General features: G+C 46.9%; 2 protein-coding genes across 2 annotated transcripts in view; both read right to left on the bottom strand.

Moving 5' to 3' along the window:
• Positions 1 to 2594, bottom strand: part of TMEM131L (transmembrane 131 like) — a gene marked incomplete in the record, with an annotated part of 83840 nt that extends 81246 nt beyond the window's left edge. The window contains 1 exon segment of the mRNA XM_027772572.1: positions 2321 to 2594.
• An 11309-nt stretch (positions 2595 to 13903) lies between these two features.
• Positions 13904 to 14447, bottom strand: part of LOC114008089 (transmembrane protein 131-like) — a gene marked incomplete at its 5' end in the record, with an annotated part of 109574 nt that continues 109030 nt past the window's right edge. Inside the window, 1 exon segment of the mRNA XM_027772571.1 lies at positions 13904 to 13926. Coding sequence (XP_027628372.1) covers positions 13904 to 13926 — 23 coding nt within the window.

Raw genomic sequence — 14447 nt, 5'->3', positions numbered from 1 at the left:
GGTACCAGCAGGCCCCCCTCGCCCCACCCTGGCAGGCCCCCGCCTCCAGGCAGGCCCACGCCAGCCGCCCTGGTGAAACACCTGTCACTGCGGGCAGCCAGGCCCAGCACTCGACACCACACACCAAACGAGTGCCAGTTTGTAAAGGTCAGGGTCCCCTGGACGGAAATTCCGTGGCTGTCACACCAAATGCCCGGACCATCTCGCCTTCACACGCCCAGCAAGCTGCCACTCCGGGCAGGGCCGTGTCCTCCCACACTCCCAGGAGAGGCGCTGGCAGGGGACAGCCACGTATTCACGACGGAGACCTCCATTCAGTGCGCCTGTGGTTCTGGGGCTGGTTCTCATCTCCATTTCTCAGGGCCCTCCAGCTGTTCTTGGGACCCCGTGACAAGTTCTGACATCACAGGGTGTCCTGAGGGCCGACACAACACCAGGACACAGGATGCCACAGCAGACACCACCTTTACGCTGGCGCCCCATGTGTTCTCCTCTCACTGGAAACCCTCCCTGAGTTCCCACCGTACCCTGTAATCTACATTCACAACGGGAACACGATTTCACAGTGACTCCCAGGATAACTTAAGGCCTTTTTTAATCTAAGGGTCAGCTCTGGCTACAGGCCCTATAGAACAGCTTCAGAGACAAAGCTGATTTCAAACACTGTGTTGCCCGCAGGAGTACCTGAGATACTGCCCCTCAAACCTCCACGGCTTGGACCCGTTCAGTCCTGAAGATGACGTGAGGAACGAAAATCTCTCTGCTTCGTCACAAGCCACACAGAGCCGTTCATGGGTGACATCCCACCACACACTCAGTTACAATCACAGCGTCGGGACAGTCCAGCGCACCCACTGATGGCCACGCAGACATTCCTCCACAGCCTCATTATCACAAAGGGGAAGAACTACTGGGACCAGCAGTTAGCGTAATGGCTATGTCGCTGGACTCCCACGTAGTCGACCGCGGTTCGCGTCCCGGACCTGGTGGCTTAAAACTCACGCCGGGCACGTGTGCGTGCGTGCCCAAGATCCCAAGAGGAGAACCGAGGAGAAAGGATTGCAGTACGGCCTTCCTCCTGTGGGGTGATTTCCCACTTTCTATCTCTCTATCTCTCTCTGTCTGGCAAGTGCATGTACCCTATAGCAAAAACCTCTCCATTTGCCAAATCCTTTTTCTTTTTCTTTTTTTGGAGAGGTTTTTGCTATAGGGCGCGTGCGCTCACCAGAAAGACAGAGAGAGAAAGCGAGAAATCACCCCCCGGGGGGGGTGGCCATGCTGCAATCCCTTCTCCTCCATCCTCCTCTCGGGATTTTGGGCACACATGCACACGCGCCTGGTGTGAGTTTAAGCCGCCAGATCCAGGACTCGAACAGTGATCAACTACATGGGAGTCCAGCGACACAGCCATTATGCTAACTGCTGGTCCCACCAAATCCTTTTTCTAACACTGGGCAATTAGGCTGTTTCTACTTTTCTGATAAAAACAACGCAAGCAACATTTCAGTTGTATTTATCTCTCCTGGATCATGAACTATTAAACCAATGAATGGAAGAGCCATCATGGGGCCAGCAGGTGGCATGGTGGTTAAGGGGCTGGATTTCCCCATGGCTGCCGGCAGCTCGAGCCCCAGACCCAGCACTTGCAGATCTTGCCAGGCGTGCATGCATACCCCAAATCCCAAGAGGAGAATGGAGGAAAAGGGACTATGGTGCAGCCGTCCCCACTGGGGAATGAGCCCTCACCTTCCCTCCCTCTGTCTCTCCCCAGCGAAGCGCATGCACCCTATGGCAAAAACCTTTTAAAAAAAGAAAAAAAATCATTAAGCCCGTGACTGTACCTGGGTCAAATTTAAAGCATGGCCGAGTCGGCAACGCCAAGCCCGGCTCTGCCCTCCATTGCCACCACGTTAGTTCAACTCAAACTCCATTCTCCAGTTTCTAAAATAAGAATAAAACCACCTGCCCTGGTAGTAAATCTGCTGAAGGTCAAACTGGCAGGCGTGCGGAAGAGGTGAAGCAAAAGAAACCTTCGATGTCACGACCGGTAGAGACGCTATCTGGGGACCTCGACTCATGCCCACTGACTCATCCAGCTATTAAAAACCCGGGGGCCCTCTCTGTGGTAAATGTGAAGTGATACTGAGATTTTAAAAACGAAAAAGCAACAGGCTCTGCCCCGGAGGGCTTCCTGGAAGAGCAGGGAAGAGGCCGTGTGAGACACGAAGTGCGAAAGCAGGGGAGGAGGCCATGAGCCAGGGGAGCTGAAGCACGGCTTGCCTGGGAACCTGGAGGGCTTCCAGAGGAGGTGGTAACTGACCTGGGTCTTGAAGGATGAGATGAGCGGGATAATCAGAACAGGATAAAAGCTTACGAGGCCGAGACCGCTTGTAAAAGAGGAAGGCGTGTTCGGGGAATGAGGAGAAGCTTGTGAGGTCAGAGTTCACAGGACGGCGTGGGACCTCTGTCCCTGGAGAGAGACGCTGGACCCGGGATGAATGCCAAGTTAGGGAGCCTGAGCTTTACCCTGTAAACAAGACTTGGTCCAGCTCACCCAGGGACCAGGGAAATAATGATCAGTTTTGTTAAAAAGAGATATCACAGTGGAACTCGCAGGTGGCATGGTGGTTAAGACACTGGACTCCCACATGGCCAACTGTGATTCGAGTCCCGGACTTGGCAGCTTGCACGGGCTCACTCGCTCACTCACTAGCTCTCTCTCTCTCCAGTCATATTTGAATTTCAATAAATAAATACATTTAAATAAGACTTGAAAAAAATAAAAGACATCCCAGGGGGCCAGCAGGTGGTATGGTGGTTAAGGTGTTGGACTCCCACATAGCCAACTGTGGTTCAAGTCCTAGACCTGGTGGCTTGAAAAAATCACACCCGGGCATGTGTGTGTGCATGCCCAAAATCCCAGCAGGGGAACAGAGAAGGGACTACAGATCGGTCATGCCCCTGGGGAGTGAGTTCTCACTTTTCCTCTCTCTGTCTTTCTCCAGCAAGTGCATGTGCCTATCGCAAAATAATAATAACAATAATAATAATAATAATAATAATAAAAGGAAGACATCCTGGCCAGCTTCTGGCATGGTGGTTCAGGGGGCTAGATCCCACATGATGGCAGATGACATGGTTCAGGTCCTGGATCAGCGGCTTGAGAGACACGCCTAGTATGTGTGCATGTGTGTCCAACATTCTGAGAGGAAGAAACAAAAGGATTATGGTGAGACCATTCCCCTGGGGGTGCCTTCTCATTGCCCCACTTTCTGTCTCTGCTGAGTGTACATGCCCTTGGTAAAAATTTTTAATTAAAAAAAAAAAGAAAAAAGACATCCTAGCAGAATGACATGCAGACTGTAAGAGACAGAAAATACCTGGGACGTTGTCTGGGCGACAAATGATGCCAAGATGATAAAAACAGCAGAGACGCCTCAGAGCCTCAGTCAGACCTACTGTCACTATGAAAGTGATTTCTCATCGGCTGGGGATTCTCTTCATGAAGGTCAAAATGAATGAATGAAAAGGATCAGATGAAAAGATGTAAAAAGGAAAAAGCAAGCTTAACTCCTTACGTTTCCCCACCGTCTTAGTCCATTCGGGCTGGGTAATTTATAAACAGAAACTGCCACAGTTCTGGAGGCTTGGAAGTCCAAAAGGCACCGGGAGATCTGGTGTGTGATGAGGGCCAGTTTCTCACGATGTGAGAATTTCTGTGTGTTCGCTGCCCATGGCAGAAGGGACAAACAAACTCCCTTGGGTCTCTTTAATGAGGGCAAAACATCTTCATGACCATCTTAACATTATGGCATTGGGGTCAGATTTCAACATCTGAGTTTTGGGGAGATACAATCATTCAAACCACACCTACTTTCTTCCTAATAGCAGATATGTTAGTGTAGAAAAGAGAACGAAAATATATACATTCCTCTTCACTGAACTCAGAGACAACTACCAGAGGGGGGAAAAAAACAAAACCCAAAACAAAACAAACAAGCAGAAAAAAAACGGAGCCAGCAAGAATTTGCACAGAAAATGAATCATATACAAATATTCTCATTTTCTGCAGAAGGTAAGCCATTTAACCTAACTAAACTGAGCAGGAAAAGACAAAAATCAGATACCAATGAATAATATACACAAATAAAAAGGACCAAAATGAGCCCATACTATAAAAAATGACACATGCTTAATTCTTATTTGTTGGTACCCTAGTTAATCTCACAAGATGAATGCATTTTTTGTTATTCCAAAAATCAAAATGTGATATTAAACTTAAGATTCATATGAAGGGAACCAGCAGTTAGCATAATGGCTATGTCACTGGACTCCCACGTAGTCGACCGCGGTTCGCGTCCCAGACTGGGTGGCTTAAAACTCACGCCGGGCACGTGTGCATGCGTGCCCAAGATCCCGAGAGGAGAATGGAGGAGAAGGGATTGCAGTGTGGCCATCCCCCCTGGGGGGTGATTTCTCGCTTTCTATCTCTCTGTCTCTCTCTGTCTTTCTGGCGAGTACATGTGCTCTATAGCAAAAACCTCTCCAAAAAAAGAAAAAAAAAATCTAAAGATTCATATGAAGAGGGTAGAACCAGGGACAAACAAATTCATTGTTGGACTCCCATGTAGTTGACCGCAGTTCAAATCCCGGACCCGGCAGCTGGAAACTCAAGCTCAGGGCATGTGCATTCATGCCCAAGATCCCAAGAGGAAAATAAAGGAGAAGGAACTGCAGTATGGCCATCCCCTGGGGTGGGGGGCATTCTTCCTTTCTGTCTGTCTCTCTGTGTTTCTGGTGAGCGCGCACTGCCTATACCAAAAAAATCTCTCTTTAAAAAAAAAAAGGTAGAACCAAGCATACTCTGTGATGTTACAAATATGAACTCTAGTTTTCCCTTAGTAATAAAATAAGAGGAAATAAAATGAAGTTTTGTTCAACCATTTTGTCTAAATGCATGCTGTTTAGTAAAAGAGGACAGGGCAGCCCCCATAGTGCTTTCGGAGCTGGATCCCTCATGGCTGACTGCAATACGAATCCCTGCCCTAGTGGTTTGAAAGATGCGCTGGGCACATGTGCACACGTGCCCCAAATCCTGATGGGATGGAGGAACAGGGAAAAGGGGACTGCAGTGTGACCACACTCCACCAGGGTGCTTTCTGTCTCTCTCTAACTGCCATGTGCCCTCAGGCAACACAAGTCAAGTACATATAAATATTTCTTTACAGGAGCTTTAATAGGCTATGTTCTATGATTCTGTGTTAAACCCCGAAACGAGTGCATTTGTTCATTTAATTCTTCCAACAAAAGGCACTTGCTCAGGAGAAAGAACACCAGACAGGCCAGCCCCAAGGTCTGGTGATCAAGGGAGCCAGACCCCACGTAGCTGGGCACAGTTCCAATCTGGCCTCAGTAGCTTGAAAAGCACACAAGGTGTGTGTATGTGTGCCCAAAAATCCTAAGAGAACGGCAAGATGGAGGAGGGACTGAGGCGTGACCACGCCCCCCGGTGGCTGCTTCCTGCTCCTCTTCTCTATCTCTCTCTGCAGAGCACACGGGCCCGCTATGCTTACGGGAAAGGCAGGGCAGGACACGAACTTGGCATCGCCAGACTAAAATATGCACTTGGCTTTTGACCTCCTGCAATTCATTTGTCCTCCAGCTTACATATCCTTGGAAAACCATCCCTAATTTTTGTGTTTCTTTTGAGCATTATTTAAACTGGATCGTTTTCATAGCTGTCTACACCTGTGAATTCCTAAAAAGAATACGACAATGCGCTGAGGTAACTGAAAGCAAGCTGCAAGGACACGAGAGCCGAGGTGTTCTGACACGTGACGTCTGGCTGCTGCTTTAGGAAGCAGTTTTACAGAAGTATGGGGAGAGGCCAGTGACAGTCCCCCACCTACAAACGTCAGTGCTGGTTAACCCCAGTGACAAGAGCCAGCTGGCCTTCATCAACACTCCTCCAGTGAATGCCAAGTGCGTCCTTGGGCAACTGAGCCGGAAGGTTTCAGATACCCACTCAGTATCATCCCGAGCTCCCCCTTAATGATCTACTTAACATAGTCTATCCTGGCAACCTCTAACACCTCCTTGAAACGGAGTACTTCTGGGCCTTACACGCTTACTTGGTGAGGACTGTCCACTTATCCCTGGGTGTGTATGAATAATAAATTTCATTCATTCATGCCAACGCACATTAATTGAGCATCCACAAAGCATCAGTCAAGAACAGGATACAGGGAACCAGCAGTTAGCGTAATGGCTATGTCACTGGACTCCCATGTAGTCGACCGTGGTTTGCGTCTCGGACCCGGTGGCTTAAAACTCACGCCGGGCACGTGTGCGTGCGTGCCCAAGATGCCGAGAGGAGAATGGAGGAGAAGGGATTGTGGCGTGACCATCCTTCCTGGGGGGTGATTTCTCGCTTTCTGTCTCTCTGTCTTTCTCTGTCTGTCTGGAGAGCGCATGCGCCCTATAGCAAAAACCTCTCCAAAAAAAAACAGGATGCAGAAGCCTGTACTGCAGAGCTGATATTCAAAAGGGGGACGGGCCATAAATGATGCTCCTTCTGCTCCCCGAGGCCCTTCGTGGGCTGGAGAAGCAGAACACCTGGTACCTTCTGCAACGATCTGACAACGCACATTTCTGTCAGGGTTTGGAAGATAGCTTCATAGCCATCTTCTTTTTGGTTTTTTGAGGGTTTTTTTTTTTTGAGAAATATTTTATTTAACTTTATTTATTTACTTACTTTAATTTGACCAGAGAGGGACAGAGTAAGAGATAGAGAGTGAGAAAGTAAGCCTCCAGGTCTGGGGCTCAAACAGTGGTCGGCCATGTGGGAGTCCAGTGCCCTTAACCACCACGCTACCTGCCAGTCCCCAGCCTGTAACTTTTTTTTTTTTTTTGAGAGTTTTTTTTCCCTATAGGGCGTGTGCGCTCACCAGAAAGACAGAAAGAGACAGAGAGACAGAAAGCAAGAAATCACCCCCCAGGGAGATGGCCATGCCGCAATCCCTTCTCCTCCATTCTCCTCTCAGGATCTTGGGCACGCACGCACACGTGCCCGGCGTGAGTTTAAGCCACCGGGTCCGGGACTAAAACTGCAATCAGCTACATGGGAGTCCAGCGACATAGCCATTACACTAACTGCTGGTCCCCTACAACCTGTAACTTTTTAACCCACTCACAGAAAGAACATAAACACAATACGGCCCTACTGTCTAGTTTAAATACTTTTCAATTACGTCTCAGTCTCAATCTTCTATTTCATGATTCAACTGACATATATTAATTTTATTATTTCTCTCAACTTCAAATTTTAATCACAAACAAAGTAACTTCTCTTCATATGGAACTAAGTAGACAAACTAAGGAAAGGAACAGAAATTTTATTTCTGTTTTTATTTATTCTTGCCTAAGCCTTCTCATTCTTTTGCTTTCCATCAAATACACTTCCGCTCTATCTTAAAGAAGCAGAGTGTAGACCATGGCGAGGACCTTCAAGGGGACCTGACCTCTTGAACCCTCCTCCCTTCCGGCCCACTTGATGTATTCAATTTTTTTTTCTTTTTTGAGAGGTTTCTGCCATAGGGTGCGTGCACTCACCAGAAAGCCAGAGAGAGACAGAAATCACCCCCCAAGGAGGATGGCCACCCGCAATCCCTTCTTCTCCATTCTCTTCTTGGGATCTTGGGCATGCAAGCACATGTGCCCAGCGTGAATTTAAGCCACCGGGTCCGGGACTCAAACCACAGTCGACTACATGGGAGTCCAGTGACATAGCCATTACGCCAACTGCTGTTCCCCTCACTTGATGTATTCTTGATGACAGGCAGAAAGTAAAAAATACAAGATGAATAGAGTATCAAAACAAACATCCCCTTCTGAGAAAGGGTAACCGGCAACCTTACAGCTACTTAAACAAACAAAGAAAACGTGTGTGTTCGCAGTTTAAATGCAAAAGTATGACACTCAGATTTCTGCTTTGTTTTGGAGGAATAACATAATTATTTCTTAGATTTACAATTCCATATTTAATTTTGTTTTTAGGAAAATACTGAAAAATAAAATTTCTGTTCCAAATCACGTAAAGATGAAAAAATAAGACAATTGATATTTGGATTTTTGCATAGTGGCTTCTTAAAAGGATGAGCCAAAAAGATTAGGTTTTATCTACAAACTCTGAAATTTATTCTATATTGTAATATAAGAGTAAGGACACTGTGTTGTGTTCATGGCCTTATTATTTACTAGAACACTTAAATACTATTCAGTAACTATCTGATAATTGACAAGTGCCATTGCCTAATAGGGGCAGCCTTCGAAAGTGACAACTAAATCCACAGGTGCTAGTTTGAATGAAAAATGAAGCGAGACAATATAGCTGGGAAAGAGCCAAAGATGAAGGAGTTAAAGATTCTGAGACAGAGGGAACCAGCAGTTAGCGTAATGGCTATGTCACTGGACTCCCACGTAGTCAACCGCGGTTCGTGTCCCGGACCCGGTGGCTTAAAACTCCCGCTGGACGTGTGTGCCCAAGATCCCGAGAGGAGAATGGAGGAGAAGGGATTGCAGCGTGACCATCCCCCTTGGGGGGTGATTTCTCGCTTTCTGACTCTATGTCTCTCTCTGTCTGTCTGGCAAGCGCATGCACCTTATAGTGAAAATCTCTCCAAAAAATAAAAAAGATTCTGAGACAGGGACCAGCAGGTGGCACAGTGGCTAAGGTGTGACTTCCCTGTGGTTGACTGTGGTTTGAGCCCCAGACACCAAGGATTGAAATGCCAGGTGCGTGTGTGTGCATGCCCAAAATCCTGAAAGAAGAATGGAGGAGAAGGGATTGTGGCATGGCCATCCTCCCTCAGGAGTGGTTTCTTACATTCTGCCTCTCTGTCTTTACTGTGAGTACACATACCCTATAGCAAAAATTTCTCTTTCGAAAAAACAAACAAACAAAAGAATCCAAGGTGCAACTCAAAGGGGAATGAATTGTCTTTTTGACGAACGGTACTGGGACTACTGGATATCTACATGCGAAAGAATCAAAGTAATTCCCTACCTCACACCATATACTAAAGTTAAAATGGGTCATAAACATAAATCTAAACTATAGGACTAAAGAAAATATTAAAATCTTAGAAGAATATGGGATAAATCTTCCTTTTTAGATGTTACTAAAAAAAATTGAGAAGACAAAATAGGTACACTGATCTTCATGAAAATGTAAAACTTTTGTACCTCAAAGGACATCATCAAGAAAATGAAAAGTCGGGCCAACAAGTGGTGTGGTGGTTAAGGGTGCTGGAATCCCATATGGCCGACTGTGGTTTGAGTCCTGGCCCTGGCTGCTTTCTCTTTCTCTTTCTCGCTCTCTCTCCCACCCTCCCTCTCTCTCTCTCTCTCTCTCTCTCTCTCTCTCTGTCTCTCTCTCTCGTCAAATTCAAATAAATAAATAATAAATTTTTATAAAATGAAAATGAAGAGTCCACCTAAAGAGTGGAAAAAAAGATTTGCAAATAATGTAGCTGATAAAGGTTCAATGTCCAGAATACAGAAGTCTTCCTCCTCTACAACAGACAACACAATTTTAAAATGGGCAAAGGCTATAAATGAGACGCTTCTCCAAAGGAGGTACATGAATGACCAATGAGTAAGTAAAAAGTTATTCAATGTCACTGGTCATCACAGAAACGTGAATGAAAACCACAAGATGCCACTTCATGCCCACTAAGATGGCTATTTAAAGGGAAAAAGAAGATAACAAGCACTGGCCCAGTTGTTGACAAACCGCCATCCTCACATATTGCCGGCAGAACTGTGACCTGATGCAATCGCTTTAGAAAACAGTTCCGCAAAGCATTAGACACGGGTTCACAGTATGACCCAGCAAAATTCTACTCCTAGGTATACACTCAAGAGAAAGGAAGTACCCACACAAACCTGTATTTGAATGTTTACAGCAGCATTATTCATAATAACCAAAAAAAAGAAACAAACAACTCGAACGTCCACAAAATGAAGAATGGTTAAACCAAGACATATGTCCACACACTGTTGTATCATTTGGCAATGAAAAGAAAAGAAAGACACGGATGAAACCTGACGACACGCTAAGTTGGGAAACAAGCCAATCACAAAAGATCACACCTTCCACTTACGTGCAGTGGCCAGAACGGACATACTACACAGAATAGGCCAGGGGTTGCTGGGGGCTGAGGCAACGCGAACACGCTAAAGTCAGAGGAGCTGAGCTGCACGACTCGGTGAATATATGAAAACTCACTGAGTGTATTTTATGTACATGAGTTACACCTTGATAAAGTTACTTAAAAGAAATAAAAATACAAAAAAGAGAAGAAACAGAGCTTAGTAGCTACTAAAAAACCAGACCACTAAGATCTGAATGGCCACAGCCAGCAGGTGGCTTAGTGGTTAAGACACTGGACTCCCACATGGCCAACCACAGTTTCAGTCCCAGACCTGGCAGCTTGAAAATCACACAGGGAGCGTGTGCATATATGCCCAAAATCCCAGGAGGGGAAAGGACTGTGGTATGCCATCCCCTGGGGGATTTCTCACTTTCCCTCTCATTGTCTCTCTCTCTGGTGAGTGCATGTACCCTATGACAAAAATCTTAATTAAGAAAACAAACAAACAAACAAAAAACCCCGATTCACCAGCAAGGTAGGCCACAGAGCCAAAGGCAACAGAAACCTGCTTCTGTGAGGACAGTCACAGAGCTGCCTTGGTGCCGAAACCTCCCCAGCCTATCAGCACAGAAAAGACCCTCGGAAGCCCCATCAGGCTGACCCTGCCTTCTTGGAGCTTCAGTTCCAGAAAGTGAAGAGAAAGGGGTGAGTACATCCCATCATGAGGGACACGAATATCAAAGAAAGATTCCTGTCCTAAGGTAAGAAACTCCAAGGAGAGAGAGGGTGAGAGTTCCTGAAGAGGGACCAGCAGGTGGTATGACCCCCACATGGCTGTAGAGACTTACAGCAAATTTAAACAATAATAATAATAAAATTAAATAAAGAATTATTTTTTAAAAAATGCTCGAGCCGAGACAAGAAGGCTGAAGTAAGACTTACTTGGGGGAAAAGTGGGGAGGGGGCACACTGTGGGGAAACAGCCGGCACTGAGGCCCCGGGGCAGGAGGGAACATGGCGTGGGTCAGCAAGCAGAGGGCTCTGGTGACTGTGAGGCAGAAAACCTGAGCGCGCGGCACTTGATGGCACTGGAAAGACAGCAGCCACAGGCCTTGAGGCCACCAGAAGGCTCTGGTTGGAATCTAAGACCCGCGGGAATGCAACGCAAGGTTTCCGCAGGTAATGAACGTGTCCCATGCACATCTTTAGGAAAGGGACAAAGTAGATGCTAGCAGAGCAGTTACGGGTGATTATAGCTAGCCAGGAGGGAAGTGAGGACGGCCTGGATTTAGAATGGGCAGCAGGCACCTGGATGCAGACAGGGTGTGCCGGCAGATTGGGCTCCAGCACCCTCTGAAGCTCCTGGGGTGGGTTTCTGCTCTCCCTTCATTCCACGTGTCCATCAACTGACCCTTGAACTGAGGCCATCTGAACACCATCTCTGTCCCCAAAGCTTGGATGGCCACTAACACGGCACCTGGCACTCAGACTCCCCACCCCGGCACCAGGAAACCTGGCCACGCTCAGCTGCCCTTCTTTGCTAAAGGAGAGGCCAGAGATAAGGCTGAAGTTGCAAATGGGACGTGCTCAAACCCTGCCAGCTCCTTTTCCAAAACACAAGTCAGAGCCCATCAAAACCTGCTCAAAACCTTCCAATACATCCCCAATGGCTTTGGTTAAACCAAATTTGAAAATTAAAAGGAATCTTCTTTAAAATACTGGGAAGAGAGGCTTTTGTTTTATAAAAATGAAAATATTAAAATTCCCCAAGGATGGTCTCTTCGGTGACAAAGGTCTCAACATTATATTACATTCCAGTGTTCCCCCTGCTGGAATAGACGGTCCAGGAAAATGGAAGCCCTGGCCCGAGGCCTGGCACACAGCAGCCTGGGTACTAATATTACCAATTAGAGATTCTGGGAAATGTTCTTCATTTGCCGATCAGAAAGGGCAGGGAAGGTGCATAAAGTACTGGTTTGAGCATTTTTTCCATTACGGAAGTTACCCATAGCTATGAGGAAATCTGAATAATCAAAGAGAAAAAGGATCAACCCAACAAGCTATTAATAAAATGTGTATTCAAAGGAGTTAAAGTCATCACCATCCACCTACTGAGACATCAAAACTGTTTCTTTCCTGGGGCCAGCAGGTGGTATGGAGATTAAGGCGCTGGACCCCATATGGTTAACTGCATGGTTCAAGTCCTGGATCTGGTGGCTTAAAAATCACAGTGGGCATGTGTACGTGCATGCCTGCCCAAAATCCCAAGCGGAGAATGGAGAAGGGATCACAGCATGTCCATCTCCCCTGGAGATGATCTCTCCCTCCCTCCCTCTCGCTCTCTCTCTCTCTCTCGAGACTGTTCTCGGGTGAGTGCATATGCCCTATAGCAAACTTAAAAAAAAAAAAGTTATTCCTATTAAGCCATATCCAGACAGGATGAGAGGAGAGACAGTTCAGAGATTTGTGGAGACGTGCCATGCTGTGACCACTGAGAGTCCATCTCCCTGAAAAACAGCCTGGCAACATTTAATAAGCCTATAAAACAGTTCACAGTCCCCAATGCCAGATTCACTCTTCTTTACAGAACATACACACCCCAAGGAAATAGACAGCTCAAAACAAAGGAAGTTATAAACAAAGTGAATGCCTCAACGGCAATAATAAAGAGCCGGAAACATTTCAAATGACCAACAGTAAGATTAAGAAAACCACGGGAGGGGATGGAACAACACTGGGTGAACTACACAGTCATTAATAAGTGGGGGCCAGCAGGTGGCATGGTGGTTAAGGCACTGAACTCCCACATGGCCAACTGCAGTTCAAGTCCCAGACCTGGTGGCCTGCTTCCTCACTTTCTCCCTCCTTCTCTCTCTTGCTCTCCCTCCGTCCCTTCCTCCCTCTCTCAATCTGTCTTCCTCTGGTCAGTGGACATCCCCTATAGTGAGTTAACAAATTATAAAAATGATAATAATAAATAAAATTAAGTAAATCTTAAAAAAAAAAAAAAAAGTACATGGGGGCCTCTGTGGTGGCAAGGGCAGGGGCAGCACTGTGCCGTGCTGGAGTCCTAGGGGCAGGCCCTGGTTCAGTTCTTGGGTCAATCTGAGCCCGCAGGGCACAGGCACAAGGTGATCCTGACTAGCTATAGGGGCTGGAGGGGAATGAGCAAGGTATGCAAAGACCCTCTGGGGGTCCTTGTCTGTTTAACTCTCCCTCCTTCTTTCATGAAAGAAATAATAACCTTTATCATTTAAAAAAAAAAAAAAAAGGAAAAAAAAAGAAAGTTATAGTTGCCAGCAGGTGCTGGACTCCCATGGTGGCCAACGGCCACTCGAGTCCCAAACCTGGAGGCTTGGAAATCGAGCCGACATGCACATGTGTGCATGCCCAAAACCCGAAGAGGAGAGCGGAGAAGGGACTGCCATGGACATCCCCCAGGAGGTGATCTCTCACGTTCCCTCTCTACCACACATGCCGATAGCAAAAACCCATGCAGATTCCAACAGCACATTCTCCATGTGTAGCTCAGGATTTTCTCAGAAAGCAGGAAACGGTAAAGCCCAATTCTACGTGAAAGGGCTCGGCACGAGGACTGTGAATGGGGAGGACCACAGTGCGTGGGGACTGCTAGCCTTCCTAGGAAGTCTGGCGCACTGACCTGGTTTTGTGAGAGCTGAATGCTCTGGACGCGTGGAAGCAGGAAATGAGCATTCGGTAGCTGCTGTGCGGACCCTTCTGTAGAGATTCTACGAGTGCCGATTCCAGACACCTGTCAGAAAAGAGAGAATTACTGATTACTCTGCGGGCCGAGTTTGAAACAGCTGCCACAACACTAAAACATCTCTCCAGAGGAAATCTGTATTCATCACCCTATTTATCTTGGTCTACAAAACACACAATTACTGCTGTTAGGTTTAAGCTGAAAGTTCTTCACTGCGGCAAATATTTTTGCAAGACAACTCTTCTGACATGGGACCCCACGTTTAGTAGAATCTAACACAAATTAGGAAAAAAAAAAAAAGTGACCTTGGCACTTAAATTACTTGACCTCACATCCTAGTAAAGATGTCACAGGTGGGGCCAGCAGGTGTGGAGATCAAGCCGCTGGACTCCCATGGGGCCAATCGCAGTTCAAGTCTCAGACACAGAGTCTTGAAAGTCATGCTGGTGTGTGCACGCCCAAGGTCCCAGGAGAATGGAGAAGGGATTGTAATGTGGCCATCCCCCCTGGAGGGGGAGAGGTGACTGCTCATTTTCTCTGTCTCTGCCTCTCTCCAGAGACACCTAGAG

The sequence above is a fragment of the Tupaia chinensis genome, unplaced genomic scaffold (assembly GCF_000334495.1).
Source record: "Tupaia chinensis unplaced genomic scaffold, TupChi_1.0 Scaffold000283_2, whole genome shotgun sequence".
Lineage (NCBI taxonomy): Eukaryota > Metazoa > Chordata > Mammalia > Scandentia > Tupaiidae > Tupaia > Tupaia belangeri.
The sequence above is the reverse complement of the archived record's forward strand: the minus strand, read 5'-3'. Positions and strand labels throughout refer to the sequence as shown.